The sequence below is a fragment of the Bos indicus x Bos taurus genome, chromosome 5, assembly GCF_003369695.1.
Source record: "Bos indicus x Bos taurus breed Angus x Brahman F1 hybrid chromosome 5, Bos_hybrid_MaternalHap_v2.0, whole genome shotgun sequence".
NCBI lineage: Eukaryota > Metazoa > Chordata > Mammalia > Artiodactyla > Bovidae > Bos > Bos indicus x Bos taurus.
The window spans coordinates 45,201,143-45,221,886 of NC_040080.1; the positions used below are offsets into that span (position 1 = coordinate 45,201,143).

Below are 20,744 nucleotides of genomic sequence, written 5' to 3' on the forward strand. Positions count from 1 at the left end.
AGACGCTTAGTCGTGTCCGACTCTTAGCGACCCCATGGACTGCAGCCTACCAGGCTCCTCTGTCCATGGGATTTTCCAGGCAAGAGTACTAGAGTGGAGCCCCCCTCTTCTGATGGAAGATCAAGTCAGTCCTGTTTGTTACTTAGTGAAGGATAGACTGAATCATTGTAGCGAAAACTCCTTAGTTGCCTTACTGGTCCTGGTTTCACCAACTTGGTTTCCAGTTTCAAAGTACTGGGTAGCCAACTACTCCTTTCCCACATTAATGAAGTGTCACGGGGGCTTATCTCCCAAAGTCATCTGCTCCCGTGCCTGCCTTACAAGCATAAATATACAGTTTTAAAGAGCTCCGCGCCCTTGCCAGATTCGATCTTCAACCCTGCCAACACCCTCCCTGCGGGTGCGGGCCGGCGGCACAGCACGTGCGCTTCGCTCGCTGGCACCCTGGCGCCCAGCCCTGGCCAGCCCCGCCCGCCGTGTCGCGCCTCGCCACGTGACCCTGCCCCCTGCCATTGGCCGGGCGGGAGAGGCGGGGCCGCCGCGGAGGCGCGGGCCGGCCGATTGCGGCCTGACTCGGCTGCGGGCTGTCTCCGGAGCGGCTGGGAGGTTCGAGCTCTGTGCGCGCGGTGGGCCGGCGGGCGGGGAGGCGGGAGCTGCGGGCGTGGGCACAGCGCACGCGTGGGGAGCGGCTCCCGGATGCCGCGCGTCTGCAGGAGAGTGGCCTCGCGCGGCTCCGCGGCAGGTGTGCCGGGGCATCCCTGTCACGTGACCGAAGAGGCCAGGGCGCCGGGCGCGGGAGGGGGACAGGACCGTGCAGCCCAGTCCTCCTCCAGGCTGGAGCCGGGAGCGCGGGGGCGAGGCCAAAAGACGTGACTCTCAAGGGTCTGGCCTCGGGAGGCCCTAGGAGGGTGTTGGGCACCCCAGAAATTAGGGGAAATTGGGGAAGATACCCACCCTTTTATTACCATGGCAGTAAGGAGTCCGGCGCCCCTGGGAAGTAAGGTCGTGAGGAAGATGGAGGGGTTCGGGACTCCTGGAGGGAGCCCAGATCCGAGCTAGAAACGATGCAGTCTGGGCAGTTGAGGTCAGAGGTCTTTGGGTTCTGGCTGCGCCCTAAATCGCAGTGAGCGCTCGGGGAAGCCCTTGCCTCTCTCTAGGCCCCCAGTTCCTGGCTCCCGTCCCCCAGCCTCGAGGGGCCTAGCTTGGTCCGAGGCCTCACCCCTTTGGTCTGCCGTAGGATGGGCCTCTCCACCGCCGCCCCGCTATGGGGCGCCCCGGGGCTGCTCCTGACCATCGCCCTGCACCTGGCTCTCTACCTGCGCCCTGCCCAGGCCTGGGCGCCCGTGCATCGGGACTACTGCGTCCTGGGCGCCGGGCCCGCGGGCTTGCAGATGGCCTACTTCCTGCAAAGGGCAGGCAGAGACTACATGGTATTCGAACGCGCCCCAGTGCCGGGCAGCTTCTTCACGCGCTACCCCCGGCACCGCAAGCTCATCAGCATCAACAAGCGGTACACCGGCAAGACCAATGCCGAGTTCAACCTGCGTCACGACTGGAACTCTCTGCTCAGCCACGACCCCCGGCTGCTCTTCAGACACTACTCGGACGCTTACTATCCCGACGCCAACGACATGGTGCGCTACCTGAGCGACTTTGCAGAGCGGCTGGGGCTTCACGTGCTGTATAACACAACCATTGCCCACGTCACTGTGAACAAGGATCGCGGGGCCTGGAATGGCCATTACTTCATCCTGACCGACCACCGGGGCCAGGCATACCAGTGTAGGTAAGGAACCTGGCTGCAGAGCTCACCTGCTGAAGCTGGGGCCTTTCTGGGAGGAAGAAAACCCATTGGTTGGCCCATAGGTGTGGGAGAAATGGGAGGAAAAGGGCATTTCAGCCCATCTTTGGTGATGATTTAGTCGCTAAGTCATGTCCAACTCTTGGGAACCCATGGACTGTAGCCCACCAGGCTCCTCTGTCCATGGGATTCTCCAGGCAAGAATACTGTACTGGGTTGCCATTTCCTTCTCCAGGGGATATTCCGAACCCAGGGATCAAACCTGGGTCTTCTGCATTGCAGGCACATTCTTTATGGACTGAGCCAACTGGAAAGCCCCCTCCCCATCTTTGTTCCCACTGAAATCCAGTACACAGAGGTTCAGTTCATCCATCATTTCCCAGGTGTTTCCTAGAAATGTGTGTGCCCAAATATACTTGAAAATTCTGACCATTTCTTTCCTCCAGGATTTTTCAGTCTTAAATATTTTCACATTCACTGAAGGGCTCCAACATTGGGTAAAATATTCAGCATTATCTGAGCTTATGCACCTACAAAACCCTTTTTGTAGCGCATCTCCTAGAACTTGCATTCCCCAAAATTCATTCTGAGAAATGCTGGCAAGTGTCCAGTAAGTGTTAGCTGGGCTCGGTAGGATTTCAGAACTGAATGAGAGCCAGGCACAACAGGCAGGGCTGCTAGCATTCAGCTTTAGCTTGCTTTGGCTTGGGAGAAAGCTTAATATTGTGTAGACAACTCCAACTCAGAGTTACACATTCTACTGTGTTTGTTTAATCCTCACAAGGACCCTATGAAGGAGGTTCACTGATCCCCATTTTATGAATGACAAACTGAGGCTCAGAGAAGCTAAGTAACTGGTATTCTGTCACACGGCTAATAAGTAGCAGCTGCCACTTGACTGCACTTGTCTTTCTGACTCTGAAGCCTGTGTTCTTAATGCCCCACCAGACTGACTCCCCCTTCCTGGTTGTCAGCCTAGCACCTGGCCCCAGGCAGGTGCTCCATCACAGTTCATCTTCTCAAGCCTTTTGCCTGAGGCCCAGCCTTATTCCTTGCTTGTTACAGCCTAGGGAGCGGGGTCAGTTTGGACCCTCGCATCTTAGGACTTAGAAGTGCTACAGTATAGGGGAGTCAGATGTAAGTAAGCCAGTGGACAGCTCAGAAAACAAGGGGGGATGGGGGCTGCCCAAGCCTTTTCTCCAGACCACCTGTTCCTGTCTTTGAAACTATCTTGTTATCCACTCTTTCCTCTGCAGGCCGCAGGGTCCAGCTCCTGGCTTGCCCACCACAAGATTATAATCCCCATCAGCAGAAAGAGCAGGACTCTGAAATTAGGCTGGGCTTTGGTCAGATTCTAGCTCTGCTATCTGAGGAGCTATGGAGTCCATGGGCTCACTTGGAGCCAGCAGTCTTCACCTGTAACACAGGCCAAATAACACCGACGCAGACCTGCTCTGAGCAGTGAGATGAGTCAGAAAGTACTTAGTACAGGGACTCGTACAGAATCTCTGCTCAGCAGATTCTGCATCTATCAGGGAAGTAAGAAAGGGGAAAGCAGAGTGTCTGGTTTCATTTTCATGATGAAGGTGGTACTTGGTATGGCTATGGCTGCTGTGTTCAAAATTAAGTGAATTATTCAGTTTCTCATGGTGTCACCCTCTCTAGAGTCAGAAATTAAAACTGATTCTCACGTTTGGTATAATCCCAGAAAGGTGAAAACAAACTATACCCAAAGGATCATTCAGTGAGGGGGCTGAGGTAAAGTGTCAGATACACTGGGCCAGGTCAGGAAGTAGGTAAAGGAATGAATGACCTGCTTTCCTTTAGGACCTAGCAGTCTGGGTGGGGCCGGCGAGCCAGGCGGCAGGCCCAAAGAGGGATTTTTTTACTTAGTGGTCTCATAGCTGAGAGGATAAGCCATCCTCCCTCTGTCCCCCACCTGCAGCGTCCTTCTTGTGGCCACCGGCTTGTCGGTCCCCAACCAGGTGGACTTCCCTGGCTCCGAATATGTGGATGGGTATGAGTCCGTGTCTGTGGATCCCAAGGACTTCGAGGGTCAGAATGTGCTGATCCTAGGCCGGGGGAACTCGGCCTTTGAGACAGCAGAGAACATCTTCAGTGTCACCAACTTTATCCATATGCTGAGCCGCTCCCGGGTCCGGCTCTCCTGGGCCACCCACTACGTCGGAGACCTCAGGTATGCTGGGAGGTGTGTGTGCTGCCCTGCCCCACCCCTCCCCCCCCCACCCCGACTAAGCACCCCTGCCCCTGAGTCTCCTTCACCTAGCACAGACACTTCTCTGTCTCTCCTGACATTCACTTGGGCCCCCAGGGCCATCAACAATGGCCTGCTGGACACCTATCAGCTTAAGTCCCTGGACGGGTTGCTCGAGTCCGACCTGACAGACTTGGCCATCGTGAAAGACCACAAGGGCAAGTTTCACATCACTCTGAAGCTCTTCATGGAGGAGTTCTTCAACCAGAGTTCCGACGCCATCCCCCTCCCCCAGGACAACAATGACAACTTTGCCATGCGTGTGGCCTATGACCGGGTCATCCGCTGCCTGGGCTGGAAGTTTGACTTCTCCATTTTCAGCAAGTGAGTCCAGATGGAGGGGAGGAACTAGATCTCTCAGCAAAGCCCTCTGGTTCAGGCCCCGGGTGGACAAGGAGACACCGAAGGGTCTGAACGGATCTTCCTGTCAGGTCACACGGGGACCCAGAGCCCAGGCTCCAGTCAGGCTTGAGTCCTGGCTGTGTCCCTGCCCCACCACATCTTAACCCTGAAGGTCAGTTATTCTGTCTGTTCAATGGACATGATCATACCTGCCTTCTAGGGTTGGGGTGTGGTTTAAATTAGCTCAGTGCCAGGCCTGTAAAAAGTGTTTCATACACAGCAGTGATTTTAATTCACAACCCTCTCCACTCACAGGTCACTCCGACTCTCTTCAGGGAGTGAACTCAGCGAGAAATACCCCCTGGTCAGAGCCAGCTATGAATCCAAAGGGAGCCGGGGCCTCTTCATCCTGGGGACTGCCAGCCACTCAGTGGATTACCGGAAATCTGCTGGGGGTTTCATCCATGGATTCCGATACACAGGTGAGCCTGGCAGAGAGGGCCGCTGTCCCCAGAAAGAACCATCCCTAGGGTCTGCAAACACATGCCTTATTCCCTTAGAGCACTCTTAAAGGGATTGCTTATCAGCAGTGATTGTCATAAATTCCCATCTGGGGCAGACAGCAGTGGGTTTTCATGGTCTGAGGATATGTCTAGAGCAGGGGTTCCCAACCCCTGAGCTATGGCCCAGTACCATTCTGTGGCCTATTAGGAACCAGGCCGCACAGCAGGAGGTGAGCGAGCAAAACTTCATGTATATTTATAGGAGCTCTCCATCACTCACAGTGCTGCCTGAGCTCCTCCTTCTGTGGGATCAGTGGCGGCATTAGATTCTCATAGGAGTGCAAACCCTACTGTGAACTGTGAGTGCAAGGGATCTAGGTTGTGTGCTCCTTATAAGAATCGTCCCCAAACCATCCCCTTCCCCCCTCCAGTCTGTAGAAAAGTTGTCTTCCATGAAACCAGTCCTTGGTGCCAAAAAGGTTGGGGCCCGCTGGTCTAGAGAAGTCCCAGATAAGGTGTAACCTGGGGGTGCATGCTCCATGCGTCAGCCCTGTGTGGGTGACATACCTACACTGGCAGTAATGCTGAGCCTGGGGACAGCTCACCTCGGGGAACGGCTGGGTGGTCTCAGACTGTGAGGCTCCCTAAGCTCCCTAAGCCTGTCGGCCCTCCCCTGACATCAGAGAGGTAAATGAGGTGAACTCTCTTCCCCGTGGGGCCATAGTAAGGACTAAATAAGGTAATTCCTGGAGGCAGTGCACCTGAAAAGGGTTATGTACACATAAACTCTTTGGGTACCAACAAATTTCATTAAAAATGGCACTTAGATTATCTCAGCTCTTTTTTTAAAACTCTCGGTACCAACGGTGCCAGTTTTCTGCACTCTGGGTAGCCCATTGGATGGGTGCTTTATTGCATGACTAGTGTTACACAGGCCAGTTAATTTGACCATAAAAACACCATAAGGGTCCTTCTTCCTGATGTTTCTGCATCTAATTTGATGCCTCACTTGCCTTGATGCTAGTTTCTGCATTTCACTCTCCTTCCAGTTTGGCATGGAAAGATAATCATGTTTTGCTGTTGATTTCCAGATGATATATTTTATACCCCATGTGTGCTGTCAGGGAAGAAAACCAAGGAGAGAGTGTTCGCTGTCTGTTTACCAAAATATTTGCAGACTGCACACACACAGACACACTCACACGGAATAGGAAGAGTCTCCCTCTCCAGCTGTGTCCCCAGCAGGAAACCCTCTTCACATTCCTATACACGCCACCCTCCCTGTACCCGCTGTCCTGGCAGGTCCTGCCCCTTCTCTCTTGCCTCCCCCGTCCCTTGATCTTTCTCCAGATCACTTTCTTCTTTTTTTTTTTTTTTGACCGTGCTGGGTCTTCGTTGCTGCGTGGGCTTTTCTCTAGATGCAGCAAGCACGGACTACTCCTCTAGTTGCCGTGTGTGTCTTCTCATTGTGGTGGCTTGTCTTGTTGCAGAGCACGGACTCTAGGGTGCCTGGGCTTTAGTAGTTGTGGCTCCTGGGCTCTAGAGCACAGGCTCAATAGTTATGGCACATGTGATTAGTTGTTCCGAGGCATGTGGGATCTTCCCAGACCAGGGATCAAACCCACGCCTCCTACATTGGCAGGTGGATGCTTTACCACTGACCCATCTGGGAAACCCCACCTATCTCACATTCTCAATCCTTCCAACAGCCCCATAAGACAGATCTTGTTATTTCAGTTCCCTTTTTCATAGAAGGAAATGGGGGCACAGAGAACGTAAGTCACTTATCCAAAGTCGCCCAGCCAACAGAAAGCAGCGGTGGCATCTGAATCCACACCTGTCTGACTCAAAGGCTCCCAGCTCACCACTGAGTTTCAGGCAAATGCGAAACAGTTCTGGGTGGACAGGCCACTGAGACCTGTGGTCACTATTCCTGGCTGAGGACCCGCCTAGGGGGAGGGGCAGTGCAGCTGTACACGGTATATCCTGCCCGACCTTGCTCATCATTCAGCTGAGAAACAGGTCCCAAGGGAGGCAAGTAGAAAACAGCAAAGCAGAGGAAAGCCACAGAAGACGAGAGATGGTAGCTGCGGAAGGTAGGGCCTGCTGGGAGCCCTGCCCCTCCCTTCCCCCGTCACTCCATCCCAGCCTCGCTTGCCTGACTCAGGGCCTCTTTGTCTCTCCTGACTGGTCTTCCTGCCACTGGTCTCTCTGGCTTCCCATCCAGCCACTCTGATACCCACCAAAACACTGTTGTTTGAACAACATGTCCGAACAAAAAACGGGCTCCCCAGCCGGTTCCTCGGTATGGTGTCCAGAGCTTCATACAGGAGAGCACCAGCTCGGCTGCCCAGCCTGCCCTTGCCTCCTTTTCAGAATGCGCCCATTTCTCTCAAGGTTTTATGTCTTTGCACCTGTGCTCCTTTTGTCTGGCCACCTGCCCCACTCCCCTAGCCATGTAATTCCTCAGCCTTTCACAAAACTCAGCCTAACCTTGTTTCCTCCAGAGAACCAGGTTTCTGTCTGTCTGTCTCATGAGCCTGAACATCCTTTCCTGGGACCGTTGGCAGACCGAGTCTCTTGTCACGTGAATTGTCTGTGTCTTTGCCATTATTAGACTTGGGTGTTGTGCTGATTCGAGGAGGCAGGCAGCTGTGTGGGGTGGCTCAGTGTCACAGCTGTGTAAGGGCAGCCCCAGGTCCACAGAAAATGTTCCCTGTTGTTGGAGATAACTGTTTCTTCTCTATCCTTCCAGAAATATACAAAGTATCTCAAAGTAGAACTGAGATTGGGTTTTGGCTGTGAAGGAGAGGGAGCCATCAGAGGTTCTCCATCTGGGAGTCTCTGACAGACATGGGGGCTATGGGGAGACGAGAGGTTGCAGAGAAAGGCTCTGGGTCTGGTGTGGACGTGTCTCATGTGCAGTGGCAGGACTTTTACATGCAGGTGGCCTAAAGTAGAAACAGGCAGTCTCAGGCCTGGGGACCAAATCTAGCCACACCCATTCATTTCACGGTCCTCTCTGGTTGCTGTCCCACCAGAGGAGAACTGAGTCACCCGACAGACACCGTTAAGCCAGAAACACTTCCCCTCCAGCCCTTCTCAGAAAACCTGTACAACCCTCCTCTAAAGCTCTGAACACACATCTTCTCAGAGCCATGCACACGAGTGTGTCCCGAATCAGAGCTGATGGGGACTCTGCGTCCTCCCAGAGGTGAAAGGTAACATTTTAAAGGCAGCTTGCCATTCTCCCTCTGGCCGTTTCAGTGCGTGCCGTCCACCGGCTGCTGGAGCAGCGCCACCACGGCGTGGCCTGGCCCTCCACCGAGCACCCCATCACACACCTGGCCAGTGCCATCATCCGGCGCATCAACGAGGCCTCTGGGCTCTACCAGATGTTCAGTGTTCTGGCCGACGTGGTCCTGCTGAAGGAGTGAGTTGTCCTCCCCGTCTCCTGCCCCCATCCCCACCAGCTTACCCCCCTACTCTGTCTTGCTCTTCTTTTCCTGTTGCATGTGTGGAACAGCCCAGTGGTTCCTTCCTAAGATGGAGAAGGCTGGGGACTGGGGTGGCAGAGAGGGAGGGGACTGGGCTCTTCTGGGGAAAATCAACATCATGAGCTCTGCTGACAGACAGATTGACAGACATGGGTATGACGACAGCTTTGCCACTTTCTACCAGTGTGATCTGGGACAGGTTATCCTCTCTGAGCCTTTCTTTCATCTGCAAAATAGAGCTAATAACGTTGACCTTGCAGGGCTGTAGGAAGGAGTAAAGATAACTGGTGGAAAGCATCTGGCACTAAACACATAAGCAGTGGCCTGCAGCGATGACAGATGACCACCTGTGGGGATTTAAGAGCTCCCTGGGCCAGCCAGCTCCTTATCAAAGAAGTGATAAGCAACAGATCACAGAGGTCACTCCCTTAGAAGGAAACCTTCAGGAGCAGGGAAGGGAGCAGAGCTGGGGGTGGGGGCGGGGGAATGTGTGGTCTGAAAGGACAGGTGGCAGGTGAGAAGCCACAGAAGGAACAGCCTGGTCCAGAGCCAGTGGGTGCAGCAGCACACCAGGTTGAGGGACATGCAGGAAACTCAGAGGTGCTTAGAGCAGAACCTCCCTCATCACGCTTGACTCCTGTCTCTCTCACACCCATTCACCACTCACACCATTCTTAGATCCTGTCCACTCTACCTTCAAACTGTGTTTAGAACCTGCCTGCCTCTCAGTAGCCCCACCACTGCCACCTTGGTCTGGACACCAAAAGCATCCCCCTCCTGCACTGATACAGCAGCCTCTCGCCTTGGCCCCCATGGTCTGCTCTCAACACGGTGGCCGGAATGATTCTTTTAAAACTTGAGTCACTTGGAATTCACCCTTTTCAGTACCCTCTGAAGGCCCTCAACCCCACTTCCTGGGCCAGGAGACTTTCCCATCGTGGCACACATGGCCCTCCTTGACCTGCCCCTGCTGACCTCTCCTGCCCCTCACTGTCGGCTCCACTGGGGCCCCACCAGCCTCCTTCCTGTCTCTGGAGCACTCAGAGGCCTTCACTCCCTCGTAGGGCTTCTCTGTCACTGGTCTCAGCCTGTCTCACCCTTTCCCTGGACACCCATTCAGGTTCCTCCCGGCTTTCTGACACCTGTAAGTCTAGGCTCTAGTAGTATTCATGTGAGATGCTCGGATCTCATCAGTCTGTATGCTGTTTGATGGCCGCTTCTAGGAAGGAGAGGTGGTGCGTGCACAGCACACACGCTCCTGTCACCTCTGCTGAAGCACCCAGGGTCTCACCCCAGTTGTGTGCCCCTGTCCCCAGGAATGCCACCATCTTTGAGTATCTGGAGGAGTTCCCCATGCAGATGCTGGCACAGCTGGAGACGATCACAGGAAAGAGGGCGAGGCACGGCCTCTTCGTCATCAACATGGAGTATGGCCGGAATTACTCTGGGCCCGACAAGGACGTCTTCTTTTCTGACCGCTCTGTGGGGCACATGGAAGACGCCTGGCTGTCCAACTTCCTCCATCCTGTCATCTACTACTACAGGCACCTCCCCACCGGTGAGCCGGGGTCCCCCTCAGACCCCAACACCATTGCGCCTTCATGCGGTACCCTCAGCTGATGAAAGGGGGAACACCAGGGGCCCTGCCCAGAGTCTCAGTGGAGCAAGCGGTCTATGAATGATCAATGCCGTCCCCAGATTCTGACCCACAGCAGGCCACACATGGAGTGCCGTGATTGCCTCCAGTAGTAAGAGGGACAGTGTTGTCACTGTGTCCAGAGAAGGCTGACCTTGGAGTGAGACGGGGGATGGAAGGTGGTCTGGAGACTGACTCTAGGGGGAACAGCAAAGGGACAGGAGCAGATTAGCACAGGAAGGAGCAGGAGAGCTGGGCAGTGTTCCCAGGGTCGTCCTTCCCTCGCTGTGTGACCTTGCACCATTACTTGACCCCTCTGAGCCTCAGCTTGCTCGTGTGTGAAATGGGGTGGCAGTGATACCCTCCATGTAAGAGGAGAATGGATGAGATAACACAGAATGCCAGCATAGTGCCCTGTACAGAGTAGTTATGGACAGATGGCCTACCTGGGGAACACAAATCCTGCCTCCGAACTTGAAGGGATATCACCTGGAAGAGGATGATCTAAAATTAGGGGTTGTACCAGAGGGCAGAGGAAGTGTCAGCGGGTAAAAGTGACAGGAACTCAGGTTCACACTCATAAGCAGCAGCTCATCCTGAAAGCTGCCGAGGCTGGGACAGGCCCCTCACAGTTTCCTGGTACAGGAATGGTCATGGCTTGGTGCCCTGTGATGGGGACACACAGAGGGGCACCCCACCAGATAGGAAACTGGACTAGAGGGGCCCTAAGACCCCTTGGAGACAGGACCCAGAGCCTACTCACAGAAAGACCAGTTTCAAAGCAGCCGCAACAGATCTCAGTCCGTGGAAGTCTTAGAAGCAAACCAAGTTCAAGTGACTGGTCTTAGTTCCTCCCCGACACCACAGGAGTGAGTCTGGCCTAGTCCCTCTCCTTCACATCAGCCTTTCAGACATTTGGAAGGACAGCTGAACCAGCTGACCAGAGGGGTGTCAGGAAGGTCAAGCAGAAGAGGATGGGGGGGCAGCACCGGGCTGCAGCTCTGGGAAGCCATGCACTCGCTCTGAAGTGGTGCCCTCTCCTCCCCACAGAGCAGGAGGTGAGGTTCCGCCCGGCAGGCTGGCCGCTTCCGAGGCCCTCAGCCCTCCACCACGTCGTGGAAGATTTCCTGACGGACTGGACGGCCCCGGTGGGACACATCCTGCCCCTGAGGCGCTTCCTGGAGAACTGTTTGGATACCGACCTGCGAAGCTTCTATGCAGGTAAGTTAAGTTCCCAGGAGGACAGAGAGACTGAGCTGGAAGGTGAAGAAGACCAGGTAGACCAGCGCCCTGTGGAACTTTAGGACGCACGTCTGGAAACCCGCACCTGAGACGTCTGTCTCCTATGACCCCTCCCAGTACAGCACACCTGCAGACACTAGCGCTTCCCAGGTAGCACTAGTGGTAAAGAGCCCACCTGCCTACGCAGGAGACATAAGAGACGCAGGTTCGGTCCCTGGGTCTGGAAGAGCTCCTGGAGGAGGAAATGGCAACCCACTCCCATATTCTTGCCTGGAAAACTCCATGGACAGAAGAGCCTGGTGGGTTGTAATCCATGGGGTCGCAAAGAATTGGACAGGGCTGAAGCAACTTAGCATGCATGCATGCAGACACTGAGTAAAACGTCTTCTTTAAAGAACTTACAGGAAAATAAGGGAACCCCCCAGAAGCCAGACACTAAGAAAAGCATGCACACACACCGGAGGTGGTGATGTCTGCTGGTCATCAGGGGTCTAGAGCCTGCGTAACTGACCAGCACTTGGGGATGGCAAGGCGAGGCTGGAGCAGGGTAGGAGGTCCATATGTGTGTACTTAGTTGCTCACTTGTGTCTGATTCTTCTATGACCTTATGAACTATAGCCCGCCAGGCTCCTCTGTCCATGGGATTTTCCAGGCAGGAATACTGGAGTGAGCTGCCATTTCCTTCTCCAGGGGATCTTCCCAACCCAGGTATCAAACCCGCGTCTCCTGTGTCTCCTGCATTGGCAGGCAGGTTCTTTACCACTAATACCACCTGGGAAGCCCTAAGAGGTCGGTACAGAAAACCTCAAATAAAGCCAGGGTCTCAGTGGGTAAGCTAGGAGCCAGAAAGCACTCCCAGGAGAGACAGAGGAGATGCAGGATTTTTCGCTCTGTGTAGAGTGCAGGGGGAAAAACCTCCTTTGAGAATTTCCATCCACTAGGCCTCATTCATATGAGTTTGGGGCCAAAGTTCACACTGTCATCTTGATGCAGAAATCACAGGCATCATTGCAAGTCTTCTGTGAGGAAATAGACTTTAAAGCCAGACCTCAAAGAATTCCCACAGATAAAGTTCTCTGGAAGATGAACTCCCAAGCAGAAATCACTAAAACATAAGAACTCAAATGACCGTGCGGGAGTGTCAACAGAAACAACACTTGGATCAAACCTACAGGGACTGTATGAATTGGAGTGGTCAGAGAGAAGATGTAAAGTATGTATAGATTCTGTGAATAAATAAAAAAGGGGTTACTAAAAACAGAATGGAAGGATATTGAATGGGCAATTTTGAGAAAGGTCCAAGTAGAACCTCTGGAAATAAAAGTATCAACTTGTAATTAGAACTCAGTGTCAGGGTTAGTAGCACATTAGACATAGATGAAGGGAAAATTGGTGAATTGGAAGACAGCTCTGATAGCCGAACCCAAAGAGGGACTTGGGAAGAGAAGTCTCATGATTCAGAGGCAGAACTGACTGAAACAAGCCAGAATTTTTTAACTTTAAAAAGTTAATTTTTTACTTTTTAACTCTCCGAATTACTAGGATAGCCATTTCTTTTTTCTGTTCAGCAAATATCTGTTGAAACAGTGGTTGCATATCAGGCACTATTCGTATCAGACCAGGTTAGAGATGGTCAGTCCTTGGCCTACAGGTCAGAGAGCAAGAATCCTTCAGCTCACCTTGAAATAAAAAATGTATGTACCAAGGGAGATGGCTGAAAACAGTACTTGAAGTCAACAGTCTAAATGTATGTAGACGCTCCAGCAGGGGTACTTCAGAGAGCAGAGCTAAAGCAGCTTTGAAGTACCAGTATCCTGCAGACATCAGCTCTGACTGTATGCTTCCATAGGAAATTGTGCATTGAAGGTCTAGAGACCTCAGCTGCAAAATGCCTACCTATTTCCTGAGGTTTCAGGAGCACAGAGATGCTGGAACCTTTTAGGGGGTGTATTCCAGCCCTGAGTCATGGCTCCCACCAGTCCATCACCACAGGCCCTTTGAGCCTCCTGGCTCCTACCTCCTAGATATACTCAACAGTACAAGCCACCAAGTATCACTGCCTTGAACATGCAAGACTCCTCCCCCAAAGGGCTAGCTGGCAGAGGTGGGCTTCCCCTCCCTCCCTTTAGCAGATGTGCAGCTGCTAGTTCTGGCCCCAGATCTGCTGGGCTTCTCTGCCCCTTGGCCCTGCAGAAGGGGTGACGTATGTCATAGTAGGGGGTGCTTGCCAAAAGGCTGCCTCACTGCAACCCCTCCCTCCTCTCCCACATCTGCTGTCTTCCCTACTCAGAGAGGGTGGTTGTGGCCCATTCTGCCAAGGGCCCTCTGTACTGGAAGTCAGAGATAAGGTGGGAAATATTTTCCTGTAGCACTCCCAGCCTGATCACTCATGTGAGCCTTATAGCACCCTTTATCATGTGCCTGTTTACTGAGACAGGAGGTCAGGATGGTTCTCTGACACGCCATCTTCCCATCCTGTCTCTAAAGCCCTCAGAAGCCTGAGCCCACATCTGCTTAATCCTTTGCTTTTTTTTTAATTTTAAAAAAATTTTTTATTTTATTTTTGGCTGCACTGGGTCTTCTTTGCTGTGCGTGGGCTTCTCATTGTGGGAGCTTCGCCTGTCACAGAGCACACGCTCTAAGCACTCGGGTTTCAGTAGATCCCAGCCCCCTAGGGTGGCTCCCGGAAGAGAAGGCCGAGGAGCTGCTCCTGAGTGGGTGAGATCCCCCCGCCCCTGCCAGTGACGCCACCCACAGCAGCATGCAGGCCCCCATCTCTGGGAGCTGGGCCATCTCTTTGGTTTGCTTTCCTTTGGAACTTTTTTTTCCCCATAATGTCAAGGCGGCTCCTAGTCTTACAACTTCAGGGAGGGATGGGGTCCACGGCTACCCAGGTCAGACATGAGATACCCAGAACAGTCGGTCCCTGGGCTCAGAGGCTGGAGGGAAGCAGTGAGGCCACGAGGGCATCAGCAGCCCCTCCCCTTGCACCTGTCCCCACAGCTCTCAGCCCATCTCCTTTTACTTCTGTGCAGAGTCCTGTTTCCTGTTCGCCCTAACACACCAGAAGCTCCCGCCCTTTTGCCAGCAGGGCTACCTGAGAACGCAGGGGCTCGTGGGAACTGAGAGCCTCCGTCAGCACGGCGTGGAGAGCGGGCTCCTGTGGGACTCTGCCACCATGGGCCAGAACCAGGGGGCCAGCGACCAGCGGCCTGGCGACCACGGGCCAGGAGGGCACCCTCTGGCTCCAGGGCCTCCGGTCTCACCTTTCAACAGCAACAAGGAGGAGCTCTGACGGGCGGCTGCTCCCACTAGGCTCACAGTCAGCCTTCCTCTTCCCCGCAGTTTCGTGCTCCCACGTGATTGCCAAAGACCCCCCTCAGATCATCGCGGTGACCGCACCAAAGCCACACAGAGGACACAGATGGGCTGAGGGCGGCCACACGGTGGTCTCCCCTCCTGTTTGGTTCAGGGATTTCTGGGAAGAGGGGTCCAGGGACAGCATCATCTGCCAGATGGAAGGGAGCCGCCTTCCACGCCAGACTTGTGTGCAAGCCAGATATCACGAACACCAGGCTGGCCTCAGCTCCATCCCCGTCAAGTGCCCAGTGTTCCTCTTCTGAGGCCCCTGGATTCCACCCACCCGTGGAGCATTTCACAAGTGCAATCCACCCTCATCTTCATACGGGTTGTAGCAGGCACTTTAAGACAAAGGCTCTAAGGTCCTCCACCAAGTAGGGCAGGTGGGGCCATTACCCCCTGATGAAAACACCAGCTGAGAAAGGTCAGGTGATCTCCGGGGTCCCAGCCAGGAGTCTGGGAAGCCCTAAGGCCGGCCCTCCTTCACCATACTGCCTCTCCGCCCCCAGCTCTGCTTTCAAAATCCCAATGGGGGCAGAGAGAGGACAGCTCCCTGCAGGCTGTATTATTTAGGCGGGTCTCTGCCAAGCTGCTCTCTCCCCAGGACCACCCTCCCTGACTTGCCTTCCCCCTCTGTTCTCTCTCTCATCCCACTCCCCTGCCCTTTGGCATTCCAAACAGCGCCTCCTCGCCTCTGCCCTGCCAGATCAGGTTTTGTGAAATGGTCGCCATGCTGGCTATCAGTGGGGATTCTCTTGGAGGTGATTCACCCCACTGTTCCATACAGAACCCAGCTTAGCATGGGCAAGAAATCATTTATAAATGAGTTTGTAAGATAACTATGATGAATGTAGTTTCTGGTTCCCTGAGCTGTTCTGGCTTTTTTATTGTCCCTCCTCACCAGGAACCTGTCCCTTCTTACCCTCTCATCAGGTATTTGAGTCCCATTGATGAGTAAGCCATGGGAAAGCATTTGTACAGAAAATAATCATGGTGGTTTCCTCAAAAGCCCGGGATCACAGGTGATAGCTTTCTCACTGGTTCTTACCAGTAAGTCCTTCATGTGTCCACTTAGAATGGGAGGGACACAAGCTTTCCGGATCCGCTGCCCTTTACTTGGAACAGCTTCTTCATGACAGCCAGGTCCAAAATCCCTTACCCCCGGCACTGCTGTCTGTGCTCCAGGTATTTGCAGTCACAACAGTGAGACTCCAAAAGCCTGAGCCTGTCAGGGAGGATGTGTTTACCCCATGGCAAGACTTGGCATAGTTTGCAGAGAGCTGAAACTTCTCAGTGAAGGGTCTCTCCCTAATCCCAGGCTGTGGAATTTGCTGTATTTCACACTGTTTACAGGTAACCAAAATTGGGTCCCATTAGTCCACCCTTCCTTTTCCTAAACTTTTTTTTAAAAATAAATCTTTTGGGATTTCCCTAGTGGTCCAGTGGTTAAGACTAGTATGAAAATAAATTATTTAATTAGGCCTGTACCCATATTTGGAGAAGGCAATGGCACCCCACTCCAGTACTCTTGCCTGGCAAATCCCATGGACGGAGGAGCCTGGTAGGCTGCAGTCCATGGGGTCGCTAAGAGTTGGACACGACTGAGTGACTTTACTTTTACTTTTCACTTTCCTGCATTGGAGAAGGAAATGGCAACCCACTCCAGTGTTCTTGCCTGGAAAATCCCAGGGACAGGGGAGCCTGGTGGGCTGCCGTCTATGGGGTCGCACAAGAGTCGGACATGACTGAAGCGACTTAGCAGCAGTACCCATATTATCAAATCCTGTTACACACATCTCACCTACCCAGTTACTAAAGGCTGGCTGAGCCCCTGGTTCGAGGTGCTGTAACGAATAGTTGACTGACACCTAAGTACGTGACATCTGTTGCTCTTCCCGTCATGTGCCAAGTTCTTAATTCCATCAAAATATCACCAGCCTTATTTGTGTTTAATAAGACGTGGTTCAGCTCTTACTCAGCCAATGAGACACACATTCCCTGGTATTTTTCCTGTAAATTAATAGTTGGCTTCAGAGAACTACTTTTTCCTGTGAAGATCACTGCTGCATTGGCTGGAGTCCTGTCTACATCTTGCTTGCTTCTAGCAACCTACCCTCCCCGGCCCCCGGGACCTGTTTTGTAAATCCTGGCCCCTGAGCGCCCATTGCCTTAGGCATGGCATCTTTGCTGTCTGCTATCTTCCTATTGTGTTGTATGGACTCATGTGTCCTTCATTGCCTCAGTTTCTTTCCTTGTCAAGTTTAGACAGCCCTCTAGCAGATCTTGTTGTTTCCAGCCAGATCAAGCCCCTCTCCTAGCTAAGGCCTGACTTCATCCATTCATTCTTTTTGAAAATATTATAAAGTTACACATGCAAAACAGACAAATCAATGAAACAATAGGCCAGAAGCAGAGCCTGTTCTAAGATGGAGATGTTTTTTAAAGGGAATCACAAATCAGTGGAAAAGATTGTACAGGATTGTGCAATAAATGATGTTGGACTGGAACTTTCCTGGTGGTCTGGTGGTTAAGACTAAGTTCCCAATGCAGGCGGTACAGGTTAAATCCCTGCTCAGGGAACTAAGATCCCGCATGCCCTGGGCATGGCCAAAATTAAATAAGTAAATAAAAATGATGTTGGACCAATGGGTTACTAACTTGGGGAAGAAAATCAATCTCATTTAGACCCCTATTTCATATTATACTTCAACATTAATTTCAGATTAATTTTTCAAAGCCATATAGAAACTAGAGATGAAGAGGAGGTACTATAATAAAAGAAAGGACTTTCCAAGTTTAGAAGCAACAGAGTAATTCCCCAGGGGAAAAGGTTTAACATTTCTAGGTACAACCATCCTGCTAATATACCTATTTTTAAAGAAAATGATAAATATTAAAAGGCAAAAAGCATGGGCAAAAATAATTATGGCAGAAAACAACATACATAAAATAAATAATAAGCAAATTATCTTTTACATTAAGAACAGAATGAAATGAGAAAAATGGAGAATAGTTACATAAACTATGGTACATTCAGCCCATGAATATTGAACAGCCCTCAAAAACTCTAAAAAGTGGTAAAAGACTACATAATATTGATACAAGTACATGTGTGACAAAGTTAAGTGAAAAGAATCAGGATACGAAAGTGTAGTTCCAACTGCTTGTAACGATATAAAAATAGAAAACCATATACAAGGGAAACTGAGGAGGTTTTAGGTTTGCAGAGATTTTTTTTTCCTTTTTCCTCTTTTGCCCAAATTTGGGTTTATACTCCATGGTGAAATAAACTCATTTATTTTAAAAAACCATCTCTGTTTTTGGACTGTAGAGTTGCTGGGGGCAGGAGGGGCTGGGAGCCCTCGGCAGGGCATGGGCTCTGCCCCCCGGTCCAGGTGGTGCCACTGGTGCCATCTGCTGGCCCCAGTTGAGAAGACACTGCATCAGGTGTCAGGGGAGAAAATGTGCTCGGTCTAGAGAAGGGGACTTTAAGTGACGTGTGCTCCTCTCCTAGACTCTTTGGGCTGATAGACCCAGCTGGACACCACCAGTCTCTGGAAGAATCTTCCCTCCCAAATGACAAGAAAATGAATGTAATCTCAACGTTAATATGAGCCCCAAATTCCTTTTGCATGATAAAAGTGGGGTGTCCCTAAAGCCTTCCTGGAAATCAACTCACCAAGAAATGAATTTGTCTGCTAAGCTCAGCATAACACCTAATCATTCACTGAGTATTTACTATATGCCCAGAACTGGTGTGGTGATTTTAAAGGTATGTCCACAAATTATTAGATACTTATCCCCCAGAGAGGTGGAGCCTCACCCCCTCCTGTTGGGTGTGGGTGGACTTAGTGATTCATTTCTAGCAAATAAAATACAGCAGAAGTGACAAGATGTCATTTTCAAGATTAGGGTATAAAAAAGACTATGGCCTTCATCTACCAAAAACTGTGCTTTCTGTCTCTCTCTAGGAGTCCCTCGCTCTGAGAGAGGCCACCTGTCATACTGAATGTGAAGGGACATCCAATGTGGAGCAGCGCATGTGGCAAGGAACCAAGCTCTGCCCACAGCCATATGAGTGAGCCTGGAAGCACACTGTATCCCAGTCCTACCTTCGGATGACTGCAGCTCTGGCCAGCAACTCACACACAGCCTCATGAGAGACCCTGAGCCAGAACCACCCAGCCAGAATCAGGCAGCTGCTTCCTGTTTGCTGATCCACAGAAACTTCAAGATAATGTTTGTTTTGAGATGCTGAATTTGGGGGGTTATTTGTTATACAGCAATAGACAAGTAACACATGCATGAAATAGCTTGCTATATTAATTATCACCACAACCCTAAGAGGTACTAGATATCACTCTTCCCATTTTACAGATGAGGAACCTGAGGCAGAAACCCATTACATAGCAAGTCAGTGATGTGGTGTTTCAAAAATCCACCTCCTCTGAGCCATCCTCTAAATATTAAACCATTAAAGCAACCATCTCCTTATTACTGTCCCTATGAGTTTCCTTCATATGGACACTGGGTTATAAGAAGTCAAGAGACCAGTTACCAAACCTAGCAAAGTGTGCCCATAGGAAGAAGAGAAGTGTCGAAATGCTGATTCTACAAAAGTATCCTCAAGAAGAGTATGAATCCACTCCACCAAACCAGACATCTTGCGATGCAAGTAGGGTGGGATGACTCAAGAGAAGAGGACGGCTCTGGAGTCCAGAGCATCAGCCCTGATGAGGCTTCAGCCTCAGGATCCTCAGTTCTCTCATCAGTTACATCAGCCCCAAAAGCCATGTTGGATTCTTCCCTAGAAAAGCAACCAAAGTCTGCATCATTTCCCTACAGATGCTTATATTTTTTAAATATGGTAAAAATGCTGACTGGGGAAAGCTTTTTGTCAGGCTGTGGGCTTTAAAAAAAGCATTGACTTCAGTCTGGCATCCCAGACGGAACGTAAATCTGCTACAAAGTAAGTCAATGGGCAGATATATGAGATGCTTTAGCCCAAGTATTTAATCCAAGGACATCACACGACTGATCCATCAACCCCAAAATAAAAAATGGCATGCAACAGATGTATTTAAGCAGGGAAGAAAGGACCAACAGACTGTCTCACTCCTACATCTACATGAATAAGACTGATTTGCCTGCTCTTCTGGAGAAAGTCCCAAGTTTAGTGCCAACTGCAAAATCCTTCAAAAGTCTGTCACCGGTTTTTTCAATCTCTTCGAAATATTCCATCTCAGACCAGTCTCTCAAATCATTCCAAATCATATAAATTAATTAAATGCAGAAGAGTGCCACCAACAGAAAAAAATGGCAACGTAGTATCAAAACGTTCAGTGTGTTATAAGCCATCATTGTAGGTTAGAACGGAGAAGGCAATGGCACCCCACTCCAGTACTCTTGCCTGGAAAATCCCACGGACAGAGGAGCCTGGTAGGCTGCAGTCCATGGGGTCACTAAGAGTTGGACACAACTGAGCAACTTCCCTTTCACTTTTCACTTTCATGCATTGGAGAGGGAAATGGCAACCCACTCCAGTGTTCTTGCCTGGAGAATCCCAGGGACGGGGGAGCCTGGTGGGCTGCCGTCTATGGGGTCGCACAGAGTCGGACACGACTGTAGTGACAGCAGTAGGTTAGAAATAGAGCAACTACAAAAATGTATGAGATGAGCCCCTTAACCCTAGCCATGTTTAAGTGTAAAATAACTCAGTCTACCAGGAGAAGAGGCACCCTGAAGCCTCTGCTGTGAGACGCTGCGGTAGAATAAAGATGGCCAAAAATTCTACAACAGGACTTCCCTAGCAGTCCAGTGGTTAAGGTTCCAAGTTTCCACTGCAGGGGTGGGGGTTCAATTCCTAGTTGGGAACTAAGTTCCCACATGCCATGTGGTACAGCAAAAAATAAAATTAACAATAATAATAAAACTTATACAACTCCTATCAAGATGTGAGGTCTGGGGGTCTTCCCTGGCAATCCAGTGGTTAGGACTCAGAGCTTTTATTGCCAGGGGCCCCGGTTTGATCCCTGGTGGGGGAACTAATTTCCCACAAGCTACACAGTGCAACAACAACAACAACAAA

The 20,744-nt window shown here is 51.4% G+C and overlaps 1 protein-coding gene across 3 annotated transcripts; it reads left to right on the forward strand.

The window, feature by feature from the left end:
• The first annotated feature begins 513 nt into the window (after positions 1–513).
• FOXRED2 (FAD dependent oxidoreductase domain containing 2) lies at positions 514–19,158 on the forward strand. Of its 3 annotated transcripts, none has more exons than XM_027541762.1 (9): positions 514–606; positions 1,238–1,786; positions 3,747–3,998; positions 4,134–4,400; positions 4,734–4,900; positions 8,189–8,354; positions 9,735–9,976; positions 11,105–11,275; positions 18,628–19,158. In XM_027541762.1, the coding sequence occupies exons 2-9, from the start codon at positions 1,239–1,241 to the stop codon at positions 18,663–18,665; spliced, it is 1,851 nt and encodes a 616-aa protein (XP_027397563.1). In that variant the 5' UTR covers positions 514–606; position 1,238; the 3' UTR covers positions 18,666–19,158. The 3 variants fall into 3 exon arrangements, with proteins under 3 accessions (XP_027397563.1, XP_027397561.1, XP_027397562.1); XM_027541760.1 differs by lacking the exon at positions 18,628–19,158 and adding an exon at positions 14,332–17,167; XM_027541761.1 differs by lacking the exons at positions 514–606; positions 18,628–19,158 and adding exons at positions 637–742; positions 14,332–17,167.
• Positions 19,159–20,744: the final 1,586 nt, after the last annotated feature.